General features: G+C 44.6%; 2 protein-coding genes across 3 annotated transcripts in view; both read left to right on the top strand.

The window, feature by feature from the left end:
• The window catches only part of LOC115090652 (tetraspanin-33-like), a 174,746-nt gene extending 170,301 nt beyond the window's left edge, over nucleotides 1-4,445 (top strand). For both annotated transcript variants that reach the window (XM_029600039.1, XM_029600037.1), the window contains exon 9: nucleotides 3,318-4,445. In XM_029600039.1, the coding sequence (XP_029455899.1) occupies nucleotides 3,318-3,386 (69 nt within the window). In that variant the 3' untranslated portion in view covers nucleotides 3,387-4,445. The remainder of the gene's footprint in view (nucleotides 1-3,317) is intronic.
• An 8,447-nt stretch (nucleotides 4,446-12,892) lies between these two features.
• YARS2 (tyrosyl-tRNA synthetase 2) lies at nucleotides 12,893-26,802 on the top strand. Its single transcript, XM_029600036.1, has 5 exons — nucleotides 12,893-13,824; nucleotides 15,983-16,150; nucleotides 19,871-20,026; nucleotides 20,118-20,288; nucleotides 26,304-26,802. Exons 1-5 carry the CDS (start codon nucleotides 13,055-13,057, stop codon nucleotides 26,488-26,490), a joined length of 1,452 nt encoding a protein of 483 aa, XP_029455896.1. The 5' UTR covers nucleotides 12,893-13,054; the 3' UTR covers nucleotides 26,491-26,802.

Genomic DNA, 26,802 nt, shown 5'->3' with positions numbered 1-26,802 from the left:
GCTGCACATTATTGCTTAGATAAAGCTGGCAGGCAAGATTCTATCTTTGGCCAGTCTGTTCTACGCAACTTGTTTTCAGTTTAACTACCCAACATCCTTCCAACGACCCATTCAGGGTTCAGGATGCCCTCCTAACCAAATGTCCACCCCTGTTGTTGTGCCTGTTGTACATCTTTGGGTGGATTTGGTGCATTGCTCGGGCATCCTCAGCTCGGTACTCACCCATATGTGAGGACTACCATCCTGCTTGTCCTGTGAGAAAGCAGAGGTGCTTACCTGTAACAGGTGTTCTCACAGGACAGCAGGATGTTAGTCCTCACGAAACCCGGTTCGTTTGCGTTTTCTTATTTTATTTTTCGCACGTACTTTTTACTATAAGACGAGACTGAAGGGGGACCCCTGCTGGATGCAGGGTCAGTGCATTACTGGGCATGCCCAGTAGGTGCCAGTCAAAGTTATAGAAACTTTGACAGAAGTGTTCCGTGATTGGGCTCCATCCTGATGATGTCACCCATATGTGAGGACTAACATCCTGCTGTCCTGTGAGAATACCTGTTACAGGTAAGCAACTCTGCTTTCCACCATATCTCTGATATGCCAATTAAGTCTATGTCATCATTCACTGCTATACACTCTAATTTTCCCATCTTACTTCTTAGACTTCTGGCATTAGCATACAAACATTTCAAAGTGTGTTTTTTGTTTGTATTAACATTCTGCTTTTCAGTTGACAGGGATAAATTTAACTCTAATACTTCATTAGTATCCTTTTAAGATACCTCCCTCTAAACCATGCGCTGTCGGCTTTCCCCTTTGTTCTAGTTTTTTTGTTCTAGACGTTTTATTGTTCCTTTAAAGGTTAATGTTACAATGTATAAATAGTACGACCCCTTGTCATACTATTCCAACTGTTATAATGTGAACCGATGTGATGTACGCCAACGGATGTCGGTATATAAAAGCAAATAAAATAAATAAATAAAAATAGTTTAAAAGCTGCTCTATCTCCTTTTTAAAGGTTAGTGCCAGCAGCCTGGATCCACCCTGGTTAAGGAGGAGCCCCTCCCCAAAAGGTTCCCTAGTGCCTTACAAAACTGAATTCCTGTTCCTTGCACCATCATCTCATCCATGCATTGAGACTCTGGAGCTCTGCCTGCCTGTAGGGACCTGCGCGTGGAACAGGGAGCATTTCAGAGATTGCTAACCTGGAAGTTCTGGATTTCAGCTTTCTACCTAAGAGCCTAAATTTGGCTTCCAGAACCTCCCTCCCACATTTTCCTATGTCATTGGTGCCCACATGTACCATGACAGCCAGCTCCTCCCCAGCACTGTCTAAAATCCTATGTAGGTGACACGTGAGGTCTGCCATCTTTGCACCCGGTAAGCATGTTACCAGGCAAGCCTCATGCCCACCAGCCACCCAGTTGTCTAAATTCATAATAATCGAATCACCAACTATGACGGCCAACCTGACCCTGCTCTCCTTGGCAGAAGCCCTGGGAGACACATCCTCGGTGTGAGAGTACAATGCCCCACCTGGAGAGCAGGTCCTTGCTACAGAATCATTTCCTGCTCCACCAATCATGAGACCTTCCTCCTCCAAGGCAGCACCAGGGATGTGAGACTGGAGTTGGGAGTTGGCTACTATGTCCATAAAGGTCTCATCTATATACCTCTCTGTCTGCCTCAGCTCCTCCAGGTCTGCCACTCTAGCCTCCAGAGATTGGACTTGTTCTCTGAGACAGGAGCTCTTTGCATCGCATGCACACATACAACTTCTTACCGGCGGGTAAAAAATCATAAATGTGACACTCAATGCAAAAGACTGGGAGTCCCCCCTCTTGCTGATGGACTGCTGCCTTCATTTTAAATTTGTTCAGTTCCTAGTTAAGTTTTAGGTTGCTATGGGTGTAGGATTGCATACAATTAGGATCCTTTAAATGTATTAGTGTATTTACTATATATCTGGTAGTAACCTACAAGGGAATGATCAACTTTGGATAAGGTATAGGGAATTTCTGAGTTTAAGTTAAAAGACTGATGTTTTTTATTTTATTTTTATTTTAAGTGTGAAAGTGACACCTGCCTATAAATTAAAGGATGAGCTAGGGGTGGTTGGGAGAGGACGGTTGAGAAATACAAACACATACAAAGTTCTGTTTGTTGCCGGACTTTCTGAGTACCTATTTAAACAAAACACACTAAATAATATACCCCAATAGTTTAGTTCTCCCCGTACTTTTAAGTTTTAAAAATTTCTACAAGTAGTACTTACTATTTCTTTCCAGCTACCAGCAAGGTGATCCTCTCCTCTCAGTGCTCCCACTGGATTGTGTGTTACTGAACTCTTCCCTTGTGCTTCTAAGATAAATTACTACAAAACAGTACCTTTGGAGATTTACACTACAGTTAGTTGTCCTGAGTGACTCACTGCTGTTCTGATTAACAAATGTTAGTACCTAATCAAATCAATCACACTACTATAATACCTTTCTTTCAACCTTTTTACTTGGGCATACAATGTTCCTAGCCTATTTCTTTTTTCTGGCTACTTTTGTTTTTAATACAAACACACAAAGTTCTGTTTGTTGCCTGACTTTCTGACCACCTATTTAAAGCAAAACACATGAACACACTAAATAATATACCCCAATAGTTCCTGGGGGAAAAGTGCATAAACCATTATTAAGGCGGAGTTGCAGAAACCCACTTCTTATCCCTGGGATAAGCAGCTTGGAATCAATCTACCCCTTGGGTACTTGTGACCTGGATTGGCCACTGTTCGGAGCAGGATACTGGGCTAGATGGACCTTTGGTCTGACCCAGTATGGCAAGTCTTATGTTCTTATGATGTGGGGGTTTTTTGGTGGGAAGGTGGGTGGCCGGAACTGGCAGCCTGCAATTTGAAACAGGTAAAAATTTCTGGGTGTTCAGGTTAAAGCGTTTGGAAGTTAGATATAATTCTAAAGATAGCCAGGTTGACTGTGAATAAGAGCAGAATAATACAGCAGTTGGCATTGATGAAGGCAGATGGGACAGCGACTATGAGATTTCCAAATCTGAATATTTTGGCAGTTGTGATATCTTTAACTGGACTAACAAAAACAATTTTCTACATGTAGATGTTATTGGGCATGAGCTTTTCAGGCCTCATAGATACCACCTGCAGGTGTGACTGCAACAGTACATTCATTTCCTAAACCCTAAACTATTGTCATTTTTACAAGCACCAATAATTCATCTTTGTACAGTGTCTAATCTACAAGCAAACAATTTTAGTCATTCTCCTTTGACGTTTTTTTTTTTTTCTCTCTTAGATTTTGGGCTATCTTCTCACAAGAAAATTAATTTCTCAAATAAAATTGGAAATTGAAAATAGTCCATAAAGTTGATAGAATTCAACTGGATGAAGTATGCCAGAAATTGGAAATGAGTAGTAGAAGCCCTATATGTGAAGGCTGGACATTCAGATGGACTGTCTACTACAAAAATCTTGGGTGATATATTAGTTCAGTATTTAGAACAAAAATGCCAGCATATGTCTTTTCCTTTCTAGTTTCTAACTTTTCAAGAGGCACAATTAAAAATATTATAAGGCCTTAAAACCTCGTCCTGCTATTTCTTCTTTTCTGGATCTAAAAATATCAACATGCTGGGGTGCTTTATGTCATTGTAGACCTGTGCTAGCTTCCCCCAGATATATTTGAAATGCATATTTAACATAAACACCTGATTCATACTATGATAAATATAATTTCAGTATGCAGCTGGTTTGTGCCTAGGTAAAAGGCTTGAATCGTGCCCCTGAAAAACAAAGCTTGAAGAGATTTTTAAATGGAATGCAGCTGTAATTAAAGGTGCATACCTTTTTAAACAATAAAATAAGATTACTAAAACTGTCTTTTGGATGAGATATTAAACTGAGGTTTTGACTACTGTGTAAATAGTAAAGAATCCACGGTTCTTTATTGTTTGAGAAGAGCTACCAATCCCGGTGTTGTGGCTGAATTCCCTAACACATTGTGCAGTACTACCTTTGCCCTATAGAAACAAACCACTTATTCTCATAGAAGATTCTCTTTTTTTTCTGACAAATAAATCCCTTCATTAGCTCTGTTTTGGATACAACAACTACACAAATGCACTAATAATTCTTGGTGAGGGCAGGACACTAATAGAGAGAAAAGTAAATAGGTTTCTGCTTTTAACTTATATAAAGTAGTTTTACTTAAACACTGGTTGTTGAAACCAAACTGTAAAATCACTAACACATAAGTTTCTTTTGGTATATTTATAATGTGTTAATGGAATAGAAAACTAAAAGTTTGTCCTACTTGGATATAATGGATCATAATTATCTAGTAAAATTTTGATAGCAAAATTTATATTTGCACTGAAAGATATTCTCTATTACATTTAAGCTTTATTTGCTATATATTCACTCATTGCCCTGTTTGCTTTTTTGAAATGGTAATATTGTCAATAAATGAAGATTTCTGAAAAGGAAATAAACAATCATTTCAATTTTCAGACCCCTGATGAATATTTATTGTCATGGTGGAGCTTTGCTACATAAGGCTTAAAAGGAGTAACCTCATGAATAACATTAGAAAATATTTGTCCATGGAAAGAGTGGTAGATATGTAGAACAATCTCCCAGCAGAGGCAGGGAAGACAAAAATAGGAAAGTTCAAGAGGGCATGGGATAAACAAAGAGGATCTTCACTACAGTCTGCCTCCACTATTTATTTTTCTCTTCTTCCAAGACACTGTTCCTCTCTCTTGTCCTATTTGATTTCTTCTCTAGTTTTTCCTCCCTCCAGTCTCTCATCCTTGTGACTCCTATTTCTACCCTCTGCCTTTCTTCTCATGCAGCCTTCCCACATTTCCCTCTTCACTGCTTCCCATCTGGACTTTTCCTTTGCCCTTCCCCCCACCTCACACCCAATCCTTTAACTCTCTCCTTTCTCTTCCTCCCCCTACTCTTTCTTTCTCCCCCACCGTCCTCATCTTTTCCCTTTTTCGTTCCCCATCCTCTCTGTCTCCCACAAGTAATCCTTTCCCCAATCCTAGGTTAATCTTCTCCCATCTCCCCATATGCCAATCCTCTCTCCCAGCCACTAGGAGTAGGAAAGTGGCATTTTATGCCATGTTTGTCACCTCTTTCTGTCCAGACCAGACTCGTGGTTTGACCATATGGGACACCATGGTCATGGATGATGAAAGGAGGCAGATGTGGTATGAAATGCCGCTGCTCTCCTCCTGCTGCTGGATCACCATGCAGGAGCAAAGATAAGTGTACTGTATCCCCAGCCAGCCACTGCCATCTCTGCGTTTCTATGATTCTGAAGGGATTCCTCTGAGACTGGAAAATTCTGTGGCAATGGTCACATTTTGCAACCCCGATTTCAGAATCACAGGAGTCCGGATTTTAAGCTATGACTAGTTTTGATTCTTTTGCCTTGATAAGCAGCACACAGTTTTACTCACTTTTAAGTTCTAAAATCCTTTTTAAATGGTAATGTTTACTCCTAAAAATGGGACTGATGTAATAAGCTAAAGCTTTTATACTTCTGATGCAATAAAGTAATGGTATGCTAATAAATCAAAAGTTTAAAAAAATGCACACAAACTGAAAAATGAGCGCACAGAAAAAGCTTAGAGCACACAAAAGGAGAAATTACTACTTGCCTGATAATTTCCTTTTCCTTAGTATAGACAGGTGAATCCAAAACCAGAGGATTATGCACCTCTACCAGCAGAGGGGGATGGAGGAAAGCTAAATTCACAGTATATATATACCCCTGCAGTCACATCAGCCTGCCAGTATTCTCTGCAAAAGCCAACTATGGACAAACTAGCAAAACTTGATTATTAACTACCATTCCAGCACTCAGCAAACAGGAAAAAACTGAGCTCAGATAAGGAGTATAAAAACACTAATCCAGGAACTGGACTGACACTTACCAGTACTCCCTGGAATATACACCCATGCAGAAGGATCATAGCACAACATTCAGCAGCCAAGGATGGGAAGTTGGAGTCACCTGTCTGTACTAAGGAAAAGGAAATTATCAGGTAAGTAGTAATTTCTCCTTTCTTAGTGTACAGACAGGTGAGTCCAAAACCAGTGGGATGCACCAAAGCTACTTCTGAACAAGGCGGGAGGCTGCCCGTGGTCTAGTCAAAACCACATGTGCACAGGCTGTGTGTCCTCCTGGGCCTGCACATCCAGGTGATAATGCCTGGAAAAGGTATGAAAGGAAGACCACTTTGCAGCTCAGCAAATGTTGACAGGAGACAACAATCTAACTTCCACCCATGACATTGCCTGAGCCCTAGTGGAATGAGTCCAAACCTGACTAGGCAATGGCTGCTTAACATTCACATATGCGGCTGTGACTACCTCTTTAATCCAGCGGGCTATTGTAGCCCATGACACTGGCTCACCTTGTTTACTCCCACCATGGAGAATAAACAGCCGATCTGTCTTTCTGAGAGTATCAGAAACCTCTAAATACATCAAGATAGGCCTTTTGACATCCGAAAGCCATAATGGGCGATATTCCTCTGCATCTTTTACCCTGTCAGAGACAGCAGGGAAATAGACTGATTCAAGTGAAAATCTGAGACTACTTTTGAGAAAAAGGAACAGTATGCAACTGTATTGCCCCTGGAGTACTCATAGAAACAGCTCCCGGCAAGACAAGGCCTGTAGTTCGACATGCAGAACAAATTGCCACAAGAAACACCATTTTCAAGGGTCGTAACCTTAGGGAAAGGGTACGCATCGGTCAAAAGGCAGAGCCTGCTAAAAATCCAAAATTAGATTAAGACTCCACAAGAGCACTGATAACCACAAGGGAGGATGAAGATGCTTTACTCTTTTCAAGAAACGAGTTGCATCTGGATGAGCCGACAAGGGTCCACCATTCACCTGACCTTGGAAACAGACAAAAGCAGCCACCTGAACCTTCAAGGAATTAAGGGCCAACTCTGCAAAAATTCCAAAATGAGTGGGATCTTAACTGAACAAGGAAGAACTCTTCAATCTTCACACCAAGCCTCAAACACTCACCAAACCTGCACAAAGGCTAAGAAAGTGGAGAACTTTCTCACTTGGAGCAAGGTGGCAATCACTGCAGCAGAATATCCATACTTCAGCAACTGAGCCCTCTCATACCATAAGACAAAATCGATTTGGATCTTTGTGAAGAACAGGCTCCTGCCATAGCAGATTCATGTGTGCTGGAAACCTGAAGGGAGAGTCTGCTGGAAGCCTTCGCAGATCTGCATACCACAGTTTCCTGGGCCAATCTGGTGCCACCAGAAGCACCATCCCCCTGTGACTCTCCGAACCACTCTGCCCAACATGGGCGAAAAGCATACAACAGCTTGCACCCCAGCCACTCCTGCAAGAGAGTATTGATGCCCAATGACTTTGGATCTCTCCTGCAACTGAAGAATCGAGGAACATTTGCATTGCAAGAAATCGCCAGAAGGTCCAGAAACGGAAGGCCCCAGTGATCCACTATTAACTGAAACGCCTCATTTGATAATTCCCATTCTCTTGGATCCAGACCCTGAATGCTGAGAAAATCTGCTCTTACATTGTCTTTTCCTGCAATGTGCAAGGCTGTGATCTCCTGACGATGCACTTCCGCCCATTCCATAAGTTGGTCTATTTCCTGTGACACATGCTGGCTCTTGATTCCTCCCTGCTGACTGTTGTAAGCCACTGTCGTTGCATTGTCTGACATCATTCGGGCCACTTGACCCTGCAATCTGTTGCCAAACTGCAAGCATGCCAACCGTATCGCACAAGCTTCCAGTCGATTGATGTTACAGACTCTTCTGCACTCCAACACCCTTGCACTGTCAGCTCCTGATAGTGAGCTCCCCAATCCTGGAGGTTCACATCTGTCATGAGTACTAGCCAATCAGTTGATTTTAGGGAAACCCCCTTTCTGACATCTCACCGCTTTTAACCACCACTGTAGTTGAGAGCAGACCTCCATTGGTAGGTGCAGCCAAATCGAATAGCTTGAGACTGTGTTCCAATGAGCAACAGCGAGCGCTGAAGCAGATGCATATGTGCCCTCGCCCATGGCACCATCTCCAGGGTTACTGTCATCAATCCAAGCACCTAAAGACAGGACCACACTGTGAAGCGTATTATGTTTGACAACTGATGCACCTGTGCCATCAGCTTCTGGATATGGCCCTCCAGCAGGAACACTCTGCCCTGTTTCATATTGAACTGAATACCGAGATAATCTAGCGACTGTGATGGCTGAAGATTGCTCTTAGTCAGGTTTACGACCCAACCTAACTCTTGCAACAAGGAGATCACCTTGCACGAGACCCAGATGCTCTCTTCCAGACTCTTGGCCCGAATCAGCCAGTCATCCAAGTACGGATATACCAGAATCCCATTTTTTCTCAACTCCGCCGCCGCCACCTCCACCATAACCTTGGATAAAGTTTTGAGTGCAGAGGCCGAACCAAACGGTAGCGCTTAAAACTGATAATGATGTCCCAAAACCATGAAACACAGACATCTCTGATGCTCTAGTCAGATGGGAATATGCAGATACGCCTCAGAGAGATCCAGAGATGTCAAAAATTCTCCCGACTGCACCGCCATTATCACTGAGTGCAAGGTTTCCATGCGAAAACAAGTCATGCAAATGACAGTTGACTCCTTTTGAGATCCAGGATGGGATGAAAAGAGTCCTCCTTATTGGGCTCCATGAAACAAATGGAATATTGGACCGTATTTACTTGAAATGTGGGCACTGGAACCACAGCCCGCAGGCTGAGGAGTCTTGACAACGTAACCTCCTTGGCCTGTCTCTTCTGAGGAGAGTTGTAGGGAGACACCATGAACACATCCGGAGGAACATTGCGAAACTTCAGCGCATAGCCATCCCTTATCACCTCCAGTACCCACTGATCTGTTGTGATCTCAACCCACCTCCAATAAAAAAGAGATAGGAGGTCATCTATCTTCATATCCCGGAAGTGGTTTGACACACCTTCATTGGGAGGCTAGGGGTACTGCACTACCTGAGCCTGCATCCCATCCGGGTTGCCTGGGACGAAAGAACTGAGATCTACCCAAAGGTTGAGTCCTCTGAAAAGTCACTTCTCTGTAGGGTCGAAAACATTTGAACCCTCTAGTATGACCTCTCAAGCTGAAGGATTGCTGCACCTGTTTCTTATCCTCTGGTAAACAAGGAACCAGGGACTCACCTCACTTATTGGCCATTTTCTCCAGCTCAATCCCAAATAAGAGTGAGCCTTTAAAAGGCAACTTCGTAAGAAACTTTAAGGTTGATTCGGCTGACCAATGTCTCAGCCATAACTAACACCTAGCTGCTATTACCGAAGCCACCCCTTTGGCTGAAGTGCAGACCAAATCGCAGCCCACATCTGCCAAAAAAGCTGGCTGCTGGTTCCATCACTGCCCTGAATTCACGCCAGATTCATCAACCTCCTGTCAGAGCAGTAAACAAGAACAAGCCACTAGGGAGAACAGGAAGCTATCTGCAAATTCATTGCCATTGCTTCATAGGCCTGCTTAAGTATAGCCTCAATTCTCCTATCCTGTGCATCCTTCAAGGCTGCTCCCCCTTCTACAGGGATACTCGTCCACTTGGTAACAGCACCCACAAGCGCATCCACCTTCGGAAAACGTAATTGCTCTCTCGCAACTGGTTCCAGGGAGTACAGACCTTCCAAGACTCGTCCTCCTTTAAAATTAGCCTCTGGGTGCCCCATTCAAGATCATTTAATTCTTGAATGGCTTTCATAATAGGGAAGAAGCATGAGGCTTTACTCAAAGAAATTAAAGTGGGATCCTTCTTTTGCTCAGACATGGAGTCAGCCCCAGGTACTCCCAGCATCTTCAATATCTGGAAATCAGAGCCAGTAACTCATTTCTATGAAAGAACCTCAACATAATTTTATACGGTTCCAATCCTGGAGGAATTTCCCAAACCTCCAGGGAGTAAGGATCGGTCTAGTTATCCGTGTCATTTGGGTCCCTATTAGGAAGGTATCCAGGCATTTACCCACAGCACCAGGTGTGAGGGATTTCATCCTGAATTGTTAAGATTGGCCAGGGTGGAGGACTGCGCCTGAAGGAAGGAGTGCAGTCTTTGAAAAAATTTCTACTCAAGAAAAAGCAGAAGAATCCATGCCAAAACTAGGGGGCAATTGACCTGCGTGCACTTAAATTACCTTCCCCTGCTGAGGAACCAGTTAGGGGAGCTCTGAAATCAGGCAACCGTTCCTGCACTAGGCTAGGAAGAACCAGGCTTAGCAAAATCAGAAGGAGGTAATTTTCTCTGAGGTTAAAATACTTTCCTATTGGTTTTCTGAATGTTGCTCTTTCTAATGTCAGATTTATATTCATCTGTTCTTTCCCTTAGGGGTTGATCTCTTTGTCCTATGTAGACAGCAGAGGGACATTAATGGCAGGTGATGACACAAAATCATATTTTCTGTGCAGAAAACATTCTGTGTGCACAAAGCATCTTTTCTCTGCATAGATCCCAAGTACAGATCCTGGCACAACATAAGTTAGGAGCATAAAGTGTGTTTTCCTAACTCAAATTAAGAGAGCAGCATGAGTTAGGAACACACATTGTGCTTCTATCTCAAGTTACCTTAGGATTTACATGCAGGAAATGGTTTATGTGCAGAAACTATCATTTATGTTCACAAAAAATGCTTTCTGTGTAGAAAGTCTAATAGCCCTGGATATTCCTGGTTCAGAAAGTACAGTATAGATTAGTGTGTAGGAGAAGGCAACATTCTGTACAGCTCCTCCCTTTGAGGGTACTAGAATGGCCATCCCCATCCTGAGAGCTCTGGGAGCAGTGATTTAATTTTGGAGTTAGTGGGGGTATTTAGGAGCCTTTTCCTGTGTTATTTTGGGCCTTCTCTTAGAACTCAACCAGTCCTGCTTAGCGTATGTGAGACAGGATCTGCCCTGCTTATCCTTTCGCTGGTCGTAGGGTTTGTGTCCCAGATTTGTTTTGGGCTTTTAGAAAACTCTTTTTCTTGTAAGAAGCCTGGTGGGACCACTGGACACTGCTTGGGGAGAGGGCACAGGAACCCTCTCTCTGGGAATCCCAGGCTAGAGATCTGCCTTTCTGCACCCTCTATGAGGACAGAGGTGGTGATCCGGTGCCAGGAGTTTTTGGTGTTTTACCTTAGTTTGGGGAAGTAGTTTGTTGAGAAGATCTGGGAGGAAGTTTTGGCTGCCCCTCTTCCTCCCCTGGAGAAAAGACATCTGGAGCTGCTTGTTCCAGAGTGGATTTCTCCCATCAGGGATTCGTCTGATACAGGAAGAGAATAAGGAAGACCAACTAACTTGAGTGAAGAACAATTTGAGAACAGTGAGCATGCCCATCAGGAGTCTTCATCCCTGGGGAGAGGATTTAACTGTCTGTGCAGAGACTGTGTTTTAGCAAGTTTACTAGCACGTAGCTAATAGTGTCCATCTCATGTAAACGCCATGTTGATGAGGCTACTAGCTATTATGTAAAAAATAAATGTGCACTCGATATGCACATTTTTACCCTCAAAAATTAATGCCAGCTCTGAGGCTGGAGTTAAGTCTTGAAGAGCCCCAAAAGTTAGCAGTCAATGCTGCTTTTCTGTTGTTCCTCCAACTTAATATCATGGCAATATTGTCAGAGGAACCGAAAAAAATAATGTAAAAAAAGTCTTGGTGGTCAAGTTAAGAAAATGGACACTCAATTAACAAGCGTCCATTTTCCTAACCTGTGCACAGCTACTTCTCCGGGTGCCCTAGACTGTCCTTTTTAGCACTGTCCTTTTTAGCACGGTGGGCTCATTTGCCTATTGCACTGAATGCTCAGGTGATTGTGCGTGCATTTGGATGCAAGTTTTTAGAGCAGCTGTATTGCATCTGCCTGTCAAAGTATTTCTGTGGTGCTGAGAATTAATTTAATGTGTGCCATATTTCATCCTGATTACCCATCAGTAAAATATTTGTTTTTGGACACAATCTGTGGCTCCAGTGTTTTATTTGGCACTTACAGCTCAAGACTGTGAAGTACTCCTCTCCCCAGGATAAAATAAAGTACCAAGAAGTCACATCTGTCATTCTGAGCTTTGAAAGTAGTCTTGCCCCCACCAACAATGAATCCCAGCCCTGGGGGAGAGATTGTATAAAAGCTAGCAGGAGAGATCCAGCCCCCAAAAGATTAACGAATTCTTTTATGATTGCACTGGAGAGCAGTCAGCTCCCCGGAATGGGATTTCAAAAGTATTTTCTGTTTATTTTTGTGCACAAAGCATGTTTTCTGTACATAAAATCCTCAATACATGTCCTGGCACCAGAACTCCAGAATTAGCCCTGGAAACTTTACTTTTCATTAGTATGGGATTCATGCAAGGGCAATAAGCAACAGAGCTGCCAAGTTACTCAGTTCCAGGTGACAGACTTTTTGGCCAGTCCTGGTTTTGAATTTGCATACCAACCTAATATGGCATTTGTAGACCGTGATTCTACACATTGATATCCGTGTTGTGGGCCCCATAATGCATCAGGGTAGGATTGTCAGAAATCCAGGACTGGCCTAAAATCTTCCGCCAGAAGCGGGTAACTCGGCAGCCCTGATTTAGCAATATGCACTTTTTTTTTGTACTCCTTGCTGCATTGGAAATAGTTTGCACACATAGCTGTGGGTAAAACTGCTCTTCCGAGCGCACCTTACATCGAACCTACCTGCATTAAAATGTAAGTAAAAGGTGTGGGGTTTTTTCCTACAGTCCTTAAAGAAGCTTTTTTCAATCTATACCTATTGGGGGGGGGGGGGGCTTTATTGAATAAAACCCTTGGGCCTCTTTTCCATTCACGGTTGGAAAGCACTGCCTTGTCTGCTGTATTTCAGGTGCAGGGCTACGCACGAAAACGACCTTTACACTCGTTTGCTCTCCCGGCAGTCAGCAACCCTCTCATCCGGCTTCCCAGCATTCCACCTCTCATATCCGGGTAGCTCATTCCCCAGCCATCATGGCTGCGTCCATGGCGCACCGCTCCCGGCTCGGATTCCGCCAGTTGGCAAGGGCCCTAGGGCGCCCCGTTTTGTCCCCCGCTCGACACGAGTCGCGCTCTCGCGACCTCTTGACTGCCCTCTCCGAGCGGGGGCTCATCCAGGACGTCTTCCCGTCGGAGCGCGGCGTCGGGTCCCTGCAGCTGCCCGAGCTGCTGCAGGGCGGCGCGCAGACCGTGTACTGCGGCTTCGACCCGACCGCCGACTCGCTGCACGTGGGGCACCTGCCGGCGCTGCTAGCGCTGCTGCGCTTCCAGCGCGCGGGGAACCACGCCATAGCGCTCATTGGCGGCGCTACGGCGCGCATCGGGGACCCCAGCGGCCGTGCCCTGGAGCGCGAGCCCCTTCCCCCCCAGCAGTTGGCGACGAATGTGCGCGCACTGCGCGAGAGCTTGTACCGCATCTGCAACAACCAGGACCTCCTGGACGGGGAAGCGTGTGGCGGCGGGAGCCTGACCGTACTCGACAACGCCGCCTGGTACGGGGAGCGCGCTGTCGTCGAGTTCCTGGCCACTGTGGGCCACTACTTCCGCATGGGCCCCCTGCTGAGCCGGCAGAGCGTGCGTTCCCGCCTGCAGAGCCCCGAGGGCATGAGTCTCAGCGAGTTCGTGTACCAGGTGTTCCAGGCCTACGACTTCTACTACTTGCACCAGCGCTACGATTGCAAGATCCAGCTGGGAGGCTCGGACCAGCTGGGCAACATAGCGACGGGCTACGAGTTCATCCAGAGGTAAAGGTTCTGTAGAGGGCTTGTACTAGGGTTCCCAACTTTTTCACAGGCCAGGACTGGGCCCTTGAGGCCCAGGGGGGATGATGGAGGAGTATGCCCTATTTGCATACATTTTAGATCCTGCCAGTGAACTGCCTAAACAGTGTATCCTTGTATGCACTAGAGGGCAATAATGAGCCGACAGGCTGCACACAGGCAACAGTTTCTCTTCCCACCTCTTAGGGGAAAGAGGGCTCCCTGCCATTCAGCTGCTTTTCACTTCTTATCTTGTGGATCATTACTGGGTGGTGGTGGGTGGCACAAACCTTATCCTGTGTCCTCTTATACACATACACATTCATTCTGTCACACACACACACACTCTCTCTCTCTCTCTTTCCCTGCCTCTTTCACACATGAGCTCAGAAGTATGCTGGGAAGAGAGGGGAGCCAAGGCTTTCAGGAGGGACAGGCAACTGCCCAGGGGGCACTACTGCACTTCATCAAGGGGCAGGGGGAGGGAGTTGCTACAGCACACATGTTTTTTAACATCAGATAAATTCTAAGTTGCTAAGGGGCAAGGCATGGGTCCAGAGTGAGACCTGAGAGAAGGTACAGCCTATAGAGCAACTTACTAGATAGCTGTCAGCTGGACTGCCTGTGAGTCCTTGTGACCCATTCATTCCCTCCATGCCTCCCCCCCCCCAACACACACACTCTCTGTATCTCAGCCTTTCCATGCTCCCCACCATCTGTCTATCTCCCCCTTCCTCTCTGTCCCCTCTGTGTCTCTCCTTTCCCGACCCTGTACATCAGTCTGTCAGTTTCTCCACCTTCTCTGTGCCTGTACCCGATAAAATAGCACTTAACATCACCTGACCAGTCTTTCAATAGAAGATATCATCACATATCATCACATACACATACACATACATCACAACACTGGTTAAAATGCTTATAGTCGTTCTACAATTCTTCTCCTTTCATATCCAAGTTATTTTTCCATGTTTTTTGTAACTTTCTCACATCCAAAATATTGTTATAATATTTGTTAAGTTTCATACTATATTTGTTCTTGTATTGGGAAATGTTCTTTACTTTGTTACTCTCTGCCTTTACTCACATTGTTAATTGTAAACCGGGTTGATGTGATTCCTATCATGAAACTCGGTATAATAAAAATAACAAATAAATAAATAAATAAATAAATGCCTCCGTAGATCTAGACAGTTCATTTACTAAAAATTAGGTCATTATGCTTGTGGGTTTATTTCCTCAGCCTTGAAATGCTTCTCCTCGAATGTGGCTTTAAAAAGCCAGGGTTTTTTTTTTGTTTTTTAAAGAGTGTAGCGGGCATGGTGTTTCATAATCTCAGCTCTGCCACTGACTGATATTGCCCTATTACGTACTAACACTATATGAGCCTGAGGTACTGCAAGTATGTCCGGAAGTCCAGTTTTGGCTGAATGTAGTGACCACTGAGGAGTATATAAATGCAAATTGGCGCCCAGCCATAACATTTCCAGATCATAAATTATCCTATGTATCAAAGTGAGTACTTTGTAGTGTATTCTGTAATGAATAGGAAGCCAGTGAAGTACTGGGAGTACTGGGATAATCCCTTCAAAACTCTGGCAGCTGAGTTTTGAAGTCATTGTAAAGCCCTGATATATACAGCTGGAATTCTCAAGAGCAGCGAATTGCAATAATCAAAACCATTAACCTTACATTTTAAGTGAAGATCCATGAATACAGGTTTTGCTTTTAGAGAAGTCTGACTTCCCTTTGCTTCATCAGTCTGTTTTTGACTGAAGAACATAGTAGGGCATATTTTTCTACATTAAATTTATTTATTTATTTATTTATTTTATTAACTTTTATTTACCGACATTCGTGCAGCACATCATGCCGGTTTACAAAGAACTCAGGTGGGTGATACAATAAAACAATAAAACAAAAACAATGTACAAAGAATAAAACAAAAGTAAAACCATAACGATGTAACCTTGGAAATAATAAATAATGTTCTTTTTTACTTTTTACAAAGTACTTAAACTTAAGAAATTGATTTCAGCGACAATGTCTCAATAATCCATTTTATAAACAGCTGAGAGATTGAAGCAAATAGCATTAGTTCCTGGACTGGGTGCACAGCCTGATCTCTCTTTTTCCTTAACAGGGTGACAGGACAAGCCGTCTTTGGCATCACTTTGCCTCTCATCACTAGTACTGCTGGAGACAAGCTGGGGAAGTCCGCGGGCAATGCAGTGTGGCTGAACCGAGAGAAAACCTCCCCGTTTGAGTTCTACCAGTTCTTCGTCCGACAGCAAGATAGCTGTGTAGAAAGGCAAGCACCGTTCTGAAAGGCACATGCTCTGTGCTGCCCTCCCTATCTCCCAGATGCTGGACATAGAATGAGCCATCAAGAGGTATTTCAACATGATCAGCTCGCAGAATGCCCCTCCATGGGAGCATGGCACGAAAGGAAATGACCTTGGCTCCATGGCTCTCTTTAGCGCCCTATAGAGCCTGTCAGAGACTCAGCTGGGTTTTTGGAGCAATAGAAATATCTCTTTCTTTTGGGGTGCATAATGGTGGAGCTATATTTTAGCACTCTGCAAACTACACAGGGTAGAAAGAGCTTTTGGAGACTGACTCACCTATGAATTTGCCAGTCTGAAGTTCCCCTTAGAAGTTTTTTTGTTTTATTTCTAGCAAGGGTGAAAAAATGAACAAGTAAAATGTGTATAAAGCAATCATCCCCAAATTAACATGTTAACTAGTATATGTGTGCAGACATTTCTGTACAAGGCAGAACAGTTAATCTGTTTGTCGAAAACATTGTTTTCCTAAACTTTTTTCTGGATTGCTAGAAAATCATGCTATTAAGCAAAAGGAAGATAATGAAAGCAGGGGCAATGTATTGGTGACCATAGACACTATTCTCAGGGCAACAGGGGTGCAAAAAGAGGCCCAAAAGAAAGGTTCCGGTCCTAGAACTGAATTTAAGTCTTTAATTATGTAACATAGTAATGACAGCAGAAAAAGACTAAATGGTCCAACCAGTCTGCCCAGCAAGTTTCATTAGGTAGTAACTGCCAATCCATGCAGGTTACCCCTATGTCTCTGTTTAGGGTAGCAACTGCCACTCCTAGCTGGTTACCCCCAAGCCTTATGTTAATGGAAGCAATATTTAGTCAGACATGTTGCTTTAACATGCTTTGTTTTTGGTTTTACCTGTAGAAACAGTCCAGTACTTTGTTCCCAGATGTCTGCATATCAGTGCCCTGGACCGTAAAAGTCAGGGTCCAGCGCTGGCTGTCTGAATCCAATCTCCCTCCCCCCCCCCCTTAAACTGAGAGTGATGTTGCAGTTGTACCAAAAGCATCAAGGTTAATGGTAGCAAACCCATGCTTTCTGATTAAGGGTATTAACTGCCGCTTTGTCTAACTTTTAGGGATCCACAGTGTTTATCCCATGTCCTCTTGAATTCATTTACTGTTTTCATCTTCATCAACATCGTGCATGGTTTTTTCATTTTCAAAACTGTGTATGTTGTTTTTCAGCAAAAAAATATATGAAACTTAAAATAGCATCAGATGGTGTACAGAGACAGCAAGAGCTGTAGCCACAAACTATTTAAAGTCTCAGGCAACTGGGGCTTCCTTTTGCATGCTAAAAGTACTCTGCTTTATAATGTCATGATTACTGCTAATTCTCATTCAGTTTCTTTCTGGTGCCCTTAATGCCATTATTTTAGCTGACATATGAAAAATGCCACGTGATATCATTTTAAATTAAATAACATTTTTGGCATCTTTGGTTGCATGCTGAACAAAATAGAAATCACCAAATATGGCCAATAAGAATACATTCATTCTCCAGCTCCCCTGTGCAAACTGCTTATATTTCTATGGTATTTTAATATTTGCATCTGAAATAAGTTAAATAAGTTTTGAAATATTTCTTCAGGTGTTCTTTGTGTTATACACATGGTTCACTGCCCCATTTTGTTTCCTGTCTCATCTTACCTGTAATTTCAGACAGCATGAGATCTGAAGGCTGCAGTTGCCCTTTGCCATTCCTTCATTGGGCTTCAGTTCAAAGGACATAAAATCTAGATTGACCTTTACTTATGAGAGGTGCAGTGAATACAAATTAGGATGTGAAAAGATCCCTCAGATTACAAATATATATTAGTAACTTGCCATCTGTTGTCAGATTTATCCGGTAGGAATTTTCAGAAGGAAACAGAATTGTGGTGTCTATCAGTAACCTGTTTCATATAGAAGTTTAAAGTTTCATATAGAAGTGTAAAGCCCTGATATGGATCCATCTGTGGATGGGGATTAAAGGTGGGTGTTAATACTCCAACATTTGGTTCCTAGCCTGCAACTGCTCAGTTTATTTTTTTTTTAATTTTATTTTTATTACATTTCAAATTTTAATTACAAACAAATTATAAGATGTATGCAATTCAAAAACTCAAAGAATAATACATTTCTCAGTATAGTAATATTGCATAACATCCACTCCCAAGAAATATAAAAGAAAAATGGAGATCATCATCATTGGCTAAGTTATATGGAGCAATTAAGAAGCAAAAAATTTTTTTACCCAACACTTCTAAATTTCTTCCCCACCTTTATCACTATAAATCTCCACATAAAACAATATCTACGGGTGTGAATCCAAATAGTTACGAAGCTGCTCTGGAGTATTGAAGACATACTTATTATCTCCATGCTTAATGAAGCATCTACATGGGTATTTTAAAGTAAATTGTATCCCTTTTTCTATCACTTCTTTCCTTAAAGCAATGAAGTTTTTTCATCTCAGTTGAGTTACCTGGGTTACGTCTGGGAATATTCTAATAGGGAGCCCATAAAAATTTTGATTTTGATTTTTGAAATGTTGTTTCAATACTGCATCTCTCTCGAGGAGAGATGTAAATTGAACCAGCAGTGTTGCCCTATTTTCAATCTGTGCTTCAAAAGACTTTTCCAAGAAGTCTGTTAAATCCAAACTTCCTTGATTCTGCTGTTCTTTTTCTACTTGTGATTGTTGAAGGTAATGAATTTTTGATAATATAGGGATAGATCTATCTGAATATTTCAAAATATTCTTCAAGTAGCTGTTGAACAAATCTCTAGGTGTCATTAAATGTGTCTTAGGAAAATTTAGTAATCTCAAATTGTATTTTCTATTTTGATTTTCCAGAAATTCAATTTTACCTTCTGTTTCTGTCACAGATTTAATCAAATTTATTTGAACATTCTGTATTTTCACAAGTTGTGTATCAATTGATCTAGATTTCACCTCTAATTTACCAATTTTTTTCTTCTATTAGGATATTATTTTTTAAAGCTTCCTGAACAGTTCTAGTCAAATTGTTTATTGACCTCTGGACATTCACCATCATTAAACCCAGTTCCTCCATTGAAAACTTTGTTGGAACTATTATAGGCACGTCCTCAATTCCTATTTGTTGTGTAACCCGTTGTTGTTTTAATGTCCCACTCTCCCCTTCAGATGACAAAATGGAGCAGTCTTTTAATTTCAGCATGTGAGCACTCTCCCATGCTCTCAGAGACTTTGGTTCCATTTGAACTTCCATCCTGGATAATTGTAGAATCTTTCAATACAATTTGAATTTCAGCTGCCCTATCGGATGGTGGGATAGGTCTTTCTGGAGCACCGGGTGACAGAGATGTTTCACTAGCCTGATAACATTTCTCTTGCTCCACAGCTATGTTATCTGCGGCCCCCTCCGGTATATTTGTAGGGAAGAACTGCTCAGTTTAAAGTGGCATTGCTGACTGCTATATATTTTATGCAGTGCAAAAGCACCATCTCATTTGTCTAAACAGTCCAGAATAATTCTGTCCTCTGAATCAAGCCTGTGTTGCCTCTTTCAGTATATGCTTTTCCTATTACTCCATTTTCCTTGCAGATTTACTAGGAAGTGACAAGGCAAATAGCTCTGTGTTACTTCTCAATTTCAGCATAAAAGGAGGTAACTGCATATTTGAAATGGTCTCTTTTTTTTGTCCCTTCCCTTTTTAAGGTTTTTGAAAATTTTCACTTTTTTGCCTCTTCCGGAGATCAAGCACATTATGGATATGCACTCCAAAGAACCAGAGAAGCGAGGGCCTCAGAAACGTCTTGCAGCAGAAGTAACTAAGTTTGTTCATGGCAGAGAAGGACTGGAATCTGCCAAGAGGTAAGCTGAGGAATGAGAAGCACGTAGCACCACTGTGTGAAGCGTTTTCATCCTCTGGCTGAAAGGAAACTTTTAAACACTTTTTTTGCAGATGCACAAACGCACTTTACCAAAGCAGTGTGGATGCTCTGGAGGCCATGTGTGATCAGGAGCTGCAGGAAATCTTCAGAGAAGCCCCATTCATGGAGCTCATGCTTGAACCTGGAACCACAGTATTGGATGTGTGCCATAAAGCATCTGCCATTCCAGATGGGGCTAGAGGGTAGGCCGTCATAGCTGTATCTATAGCCATGCTCTTCCTTAAAGCAATACTTTTAGTATTTGGTGCACCCTTCTTAGCTGCAGCATGTTTTGCATTGAACAAATACACACAGCAGACAAGATTTTTTTTCAGTCTTTTTGAATTCTAATCACTGAATCGGAGCCATCAGCATTATATCAGAATGTGAGTGATGTATTTGTTTTCTGTACCTTTCAGCTTCTGTGAACAAGCATTTTAGGAGCTGAGTCAATGAGCTCTTCTATCCGAAGACATGATAGCTTTCTATTAAAATTTGATTGTGTCAGTATTTGGGTGGGAGGATGTTCATTTTCAACAGGGTCAAAGTTGAAAAACAGTAGACAATCCATGCCTGCTGTTACTGAAAGTGAACTGTCATCTGTTGATAGTGTCATTTCACAAGAGAATTTTTGTGAAAGACTTAATTGTCATAAGGTAAAATGAAAGTGAATTTTTGGCGTATACCACTCAGGTATATTGGAACTGCTTTCATGAAGATGAGGTAGGAAGAATATGACAGAGAATCAGAGGAAGATACTTAAAATTATACTGTGTGTATTCATTAATAGTTGAAGTTCCTGAACATACCCAGATCAGTCCAGACAAATGGGTTTATTCATCCCTACCAGCAGATGGAGGCAGAGGACAAAACTTTGGGCACTGCTACATATGAGTGCCACCTACAGTCCCTCAGTATTTCTCTGCCTCTAGCAGATGGTAGAGGTGTTTACCTGCAGTCTCGACTGCTCTGGTATTTGGAAGAGTTGTGCTCCCCGAGGTACCAGGTTCCTGTTGAGGGCCATCTCTCGGGTTGAGCCCTGCAAACAGGGTTAGATACCCCTGGCAGGTTTTAGCCCAGGACCACTGATAGCCAGGGAACTGGTTCCCTCAGTGGGTCTCAAAAGTCATCCTCCGCCTACCCTTTGGGATTCAGGGAAGTTATCCCCCTTTTGGGGCTTTTTTTTTTCTTTCCTGGGTTTCTTGCTGCTGGGGTTCCCACAAAAAAAAAAAAAAAAGGGAAAGCTAGGAGACTCAGCAGCAGCTCAGGCTAAGTGTCTGGGCTGCCTGTCAAACAGCCTGCTCGGCGGGATTGTCGAGGGGTCAGCCCTGGAAGATCTGGGATCTGCAGGGGGGGGGGAAGGATCACCCTTTAGCGCCTCAGGGGGGTGCCTCCACCCAGGGGAAAGTGCCCCTTGTTTTGTGGTGTTCTCAGTGGCATCAGCGCTTGTGCTTCAAACAGGCGGGAACCTTGCAGTGGTGTGCCCTCTAGTTCCTCTGTGGCGGCAGCATGGTGCGCCCCTCGCAGATTCAGTGCACGGATGTTTTTTCAGGCAGAATGACAGGCTGCTGGTGGAGGCCTGTTGGGCCTACGGAGTCTGGTACGCCTATCTCAACCCCCCTCTCCTTTTCTGCGGGGGGGGAGGGGTTGGTGTGCTTCAGCCAAACCTGCAAAACGGAGGACTTCGTGGACAGCATGGACTGCAGGAGGATCTCATGCCCACGGTCCTTCCCCTGTGGATAGGGAGTTGGGTAAGGGGGCTCCAGAGATTCCTTTCCCCCTTTATCCCCTGCGGTCCAGCAGCATGCGGAGGGGGCATCCTGGCCGGATCCCGACAGCCCAGAAGGGCCCTCGGGGGACCAGAGGGGCTTCTCGCCCAAATTCGTCCTTTTACTCCATGAGGCTTTCCTGGCTAGGGAAGCCAAGAAGAGGCATGTTAAGGACAGTCCGCCAGACTCCACTAAGAGACCGAGGTGTTACCTGTCAAGGGCCGCGGGGGCAGCCTCAGGGACCCAGCTCAGCGCTGGTTTAGATACCAGGGATTCGGAGGATTCTGATGACCCTCAGGAGGAGGGTGGCTTGTCTCTGATGGGGGACCCGGATGGGGGGCATCCCAAGGATCCAGATGACCCTATGATCAGGGGGCCTTTGATGGGCCCAAAGCGGAGGGCGACGATCCACGGGTGGTCCGCCTGTTCAGGAGGGAGGAGTTGAGACCCCTTATCCCCCAGGTACTGGAGGAATTGGGGGTTAAGCTCTCCGTGGAGAAATCAGATGACAAGGAGGTTAATTTGGTATTGGACGGTCTGCAGAACCCCCCCCCCCCAGCACTTTCCCCATCAGCCGGGAGTGGGACTTCCCAGACTCCAACTTGAAAGTGGGGAGAGTGATGGCAAAGCTTTATCCATTGCTGCAGGATCATTTGGATTCCCTCAAAATCCCAAATGTGGATGCCGCAGTATCAGCGGTCACCAAGAAGACCACAATTCCAGTCACTGGAGCAGCTGCTCTGAAGGACGTGCAGGATCAGAAGCTGGAAGTGCAGCTTAAACGGGTTTTTGAGGTGTCTGCTCTGGGGCTCTGAGCGGCGGTCTGTGCCAGTCTGATGCAGCGCATCTGTTTATATTGGAGATGGCTGATGTGGCTGCGCAATTGGTCGGCGGATCTCTCGTCCAAGTCACAGCTGTGTATCCTTCCCTTTAAGGGCAAGCTTTTGTTTGGGGAGGACCTCGACCAGCTCATGAAGTCTCTGGGGGAGGCCAGGGGCAACAGCCTGCCAGAGGATAAGAAGGTGCATGGAAGCCTTTTTCCTCTCGACCCTGTTTTCGAGAGACCTGCTCTGGCAGGTCCATCGGATCTTCAACGTCACAGCAGCCCTCAGGGAGACAGCAGTCCTTTCGAGGTTCTGGAAAGTCTTCTACAGGCGGGACCGTCCATGGAATGGGCGGACTCAAGTCTTCCCAATGAAATCAGGCAGGCCCACTCCTCTGATTTGGCGATCGGGGGCAGACTGTACCAGTCTTACGAGGAGTGGGCCAAAATCACCTCCGACCAGTGGGTGCTAGAGGTCAAGGGAAGGCTACGCCTTAGTTTTCTCGCCCTCTCAGGTCGGCCTTTCTGGAGTCGCTCTGTCTTTCCCAAGCAAGAGTGGCCATTAAGGAGACCCTCCAAAGGTTATTAAATCTGGAAGCTGTAGTCCCAGTTCGCGTTTTGGAGCAAGGTCAAGGAAGGTACTCCATTTATTTCATGGTTCCAAAGGAGGAGGGCACCTTTCGACTTATCCTGGACCTCTAGAAGGTCAACTGGAGTTTGAAGGTACCATGTTTTCGGATGGAGACATTACGTACCGTGATCGCTGTGGTCCGAAAAGGAGAGTTTTTGGCTTCTCTGGATCTCACTGAGGGCTATCTGCATATCCCCATTTAACAGGACCACCAGAGGTTTCTCTGTTTCAAGGTGCTGGGCCAGCATTTTCAGTTTCGTGCCCTTCCCTTTGGCCTTGCCACGGCTCCTCGTACCTTCACAAAAGTGATGGTGGTCGTTGCGGTATCCCTAAGGAAGTACGGGATTCTGGTGCATCCCTATCTGGATGATTGGCTTATCAGGGCAGAGTTGCAGGAGGAGTGCTCACGGTCAATGCTCCAGGTGTGTTCTCTACTTGAGTCGCTGGGCTGGATCATCAATCTACTGAAGAGTCACTTGGTTTCTTCTCAGGTCCTGGAGTACTTGGGCGCTCGTTTCGACACTCCTCAGGGAAGAGTATTCCTCACTGTGGACAGAGTGGTCAAGATCCAAGCTCAGATTGCTTGCTTCACCTTCTGGTTCCCAAAGTCTGGGACTATCTACAGGTTCTGGGATCGATGGCTTCGACATTGGAGCTGGTGCCTTGGGCGTTCGCTCATCTGCGCTCCTTCCAGAAGGCATTGTTTTCCCGCTGAGCCCCCTATCGGAACAGTATTTTCTGCCCCTTGAAGTCCCGGATTGGGTGGTGGTGAACCACAGATGCCATTCTCCGGGGCTGGGGAGCGGTGTGCCTGGGTAGGTCAGTGCAGGGCCCTTAGAGTGTTTTCGAACAACTTGACGACAGTGGCATACATCAACCGCCAGGAGGGAAGCCAAAAGTCACGCCGTGGCCCGGGAGGCTCAGCTCTTGTTTGCATGGGCAGAACTCCATCTTGAAGGTCTTGCTGCCTCACACGTCGCAGGAGTGGCCAACGTTCAAGTGGATTATCTCAGCTGGCAGCAGTTGGACCCAGGGGAATGGGAACTTTCTGCGGAAGCATGGAATCACATTTGTGCCATTTAGGGGACTCCTCAGCTGGACCTCATGGCAACAAGATCCAACGCCAAGATGGAGAGGTTCTTCAGTCGCCGGCAGGAGACTGGGGGGGTGGGTCTCAATGCTCTAGTATGGCTGTGGCCTGCCAGAATCCTTCTCTGTTTTCCCTCTGTGGCCCCTTATCCAGGTTCGGTGATTCTCATGGCATGGGAGTGGCTGCGATGCCCGTGGTTCGCAGATCTGGTACATCTAGCAGTGGATGAGCCGCTGCGTCTAGCTCACTTGCAGGGACATCTGTGGCAAGGTCCCATATTTTCGGATTGGTGGATCGCTTTTGTCTCATGGCCTGGCTTTTGAGAGGCGGCGGTTGCACCTGAAGGTGTATTCGGAACCAGTTATTGCTACCCTCCTTCAGGCTAGGCGGCCGGCTACCTCCCTGGCCTATTCCAGAGTGTAGAAGGTTTTTGACTCCATCCCGTGTTCTTTGTCCTTTTTGCAGCAGGGCTTGTCCAAAGGCTTGACCTTTAGCTCACTTAGGGTCTAGGTCTCGGCTCTGAGTTGCCTCCAAGGAAAACTGCAGGGCAAGTCTTTAGCTTCCCACACTGACGTCATGAGTTTTCTGAGGGGTGTTAGGCGTCTGCATCCCCTCTTTGGAAAATGTGTCCGGAGTGGAATCTTAACTTAATGTTGAGTTCTCTGTAAGGATCCCTTTGAACCTTTGGCTCGAGCATCCTTAAAGACTCTCACCTTGAAGACTTTCTTTTGGGTAGCCATTTGCTCAGCTAGATGGATCTCGGAGTTGCAGGTTCTTCTCTGCCATGATCCTTTCCTGTGGATATTGTCTGACACGGTTTCCTCATGTACAGTGCCTTCTTTTCTCCCTAAAGTGGTTTCTGCTTTTCATGTGAACCAGAGAGTGGAGTTACCGGGATTTCCGGACTGGTCCTGTGATTCCTCTGAGACGAGCTCTCCATCTTTTGGATGTACGACGCGCCCTGTTGCATTATTTGAAGGTCACCAACTCTGTCCGTCGGTCTGATCATCTTTTTGTGCTATTCAGGGGACCAAAAAAGGGAGAGAAAGCATCTAAAGCTTCCTTAGCTTGCTGGTTGAGAGAAACGATTTGCTCGGCCTATGTTTCTAAGGGCTGCGCAGTGCCGGTGGGGCTTAAAGCTCATTTCACTCGTGCTCAGGCGTCGTCATGGGCCAAATGTCAACTGGTGGCTCCTCAGGAGATATGTAGGGCCGTGGTTTGGTCCTCACTTTACACTTTCACCAAGCATTACCGTTTTGGATGTGTGCGCCGCAGAGGTGGCTCCCTTTGAGAGTGTGCTGAGAGCAGGTCTTTCGGGTTCCCACCTGGTATAGGGGGGCTTTGGTACATCCCACTTGTATGGACTGATCTGGGTATGTTCAAGAAAGGGAAAATTTGGTTCTTACACGCTAATTTTCATTCCTGTGATACCACAGATCAGTCTAGAGGTCCACTCTTGGGATCTGTGCCGAAAGACTGCTGGTTCTGCTGCTGGGCCTTTGGGCTCATACGAAGATGGTTTTCAAAGATCTGTTGAGTTCTAGAGTTTTAATGTTGACTTTGGTTGGTGGCTATCCGGTTCAGGAGTATCCATCCCAGGGGCTTAGTTCATCCTGCTGTTAAATTATCTTGGCTTGGGTACAGGTCAATACTGAGGGACTTCAGGTAGTACTCTCAGATATGTAGCAGTGCCAAAGTTTTGTCCTCTACCTCCATCTGCTGGTAAGGATGAATAAACCCACTTATCTGGACTGATCTGTGATATTACAAGAACAAAAGTTAACAGATAATCCATTTTTCTTTTTTTAAAAGTAGGATTTCTAATTTGTAAATTTTGCTATTCTGATTACATCTGTACATGCCAGCATCTTTGAGATGTGTTTTTGTTTTGTTTTTTTTTTAAAGCTTTGCGATGATAACAGATGGCGGAGTCAGCATAAACCACCACAAAGTAAAGAATCCCCACGAGGTTCTTGTCCTGGGACAGCACATACTCAAGAATGGATTATCTCTTCTTAAGATTGGAAAGAAAAACCTCTATGTTATAAAATGGCTTCAGCTGGTACCTGAAACAGAATCCTTCAGATCATGAAAATGAGAGACAGTGTATTTCAGCTGCAATGTAAAGTATCCCTCCCACTTCCATGCATAGTACAGGACTCTGCAAAGTAAACTGGACATGGCTGCTGTGTTTATCCATGCTCCTGCAATGGAGGAGGGAAGGTTTCACAGTGGCGCAGGTTTTCAGAAAGGTTTAAAATGAGACTGCAGCTGTTGCCTCCTAAAATAAAGATATTTATTTTTGTAGTACTTGTTAATGGTGGCATTTCTAACAATTCTGCATGATAGATAAAGGTGGCTTTTGACATTAAATATTGACAGAGTGGACTTGGTGGTATAATGA

This window comes from Rhinatrema bivittatum, chromosome 4 (assembly GCF_901001135.1).
Source record: "Rhinatrema bivittatum chromosome 4, aRhiBiv1.1, whole genome shotgun sequence".
NCBI classification, from domain to species: Eukaryota; Metazoa; Chordata; class Amphibia; order Gymnophiona; family Rhinatrematidae; genus Rhinatrema; species Rhinatrema bivittatum.
The sequence above is the reverse complement of the archived record's forward strand: the minus strand, read 5'-3'. Positions and strand labels throughout refer to the sequence as shown.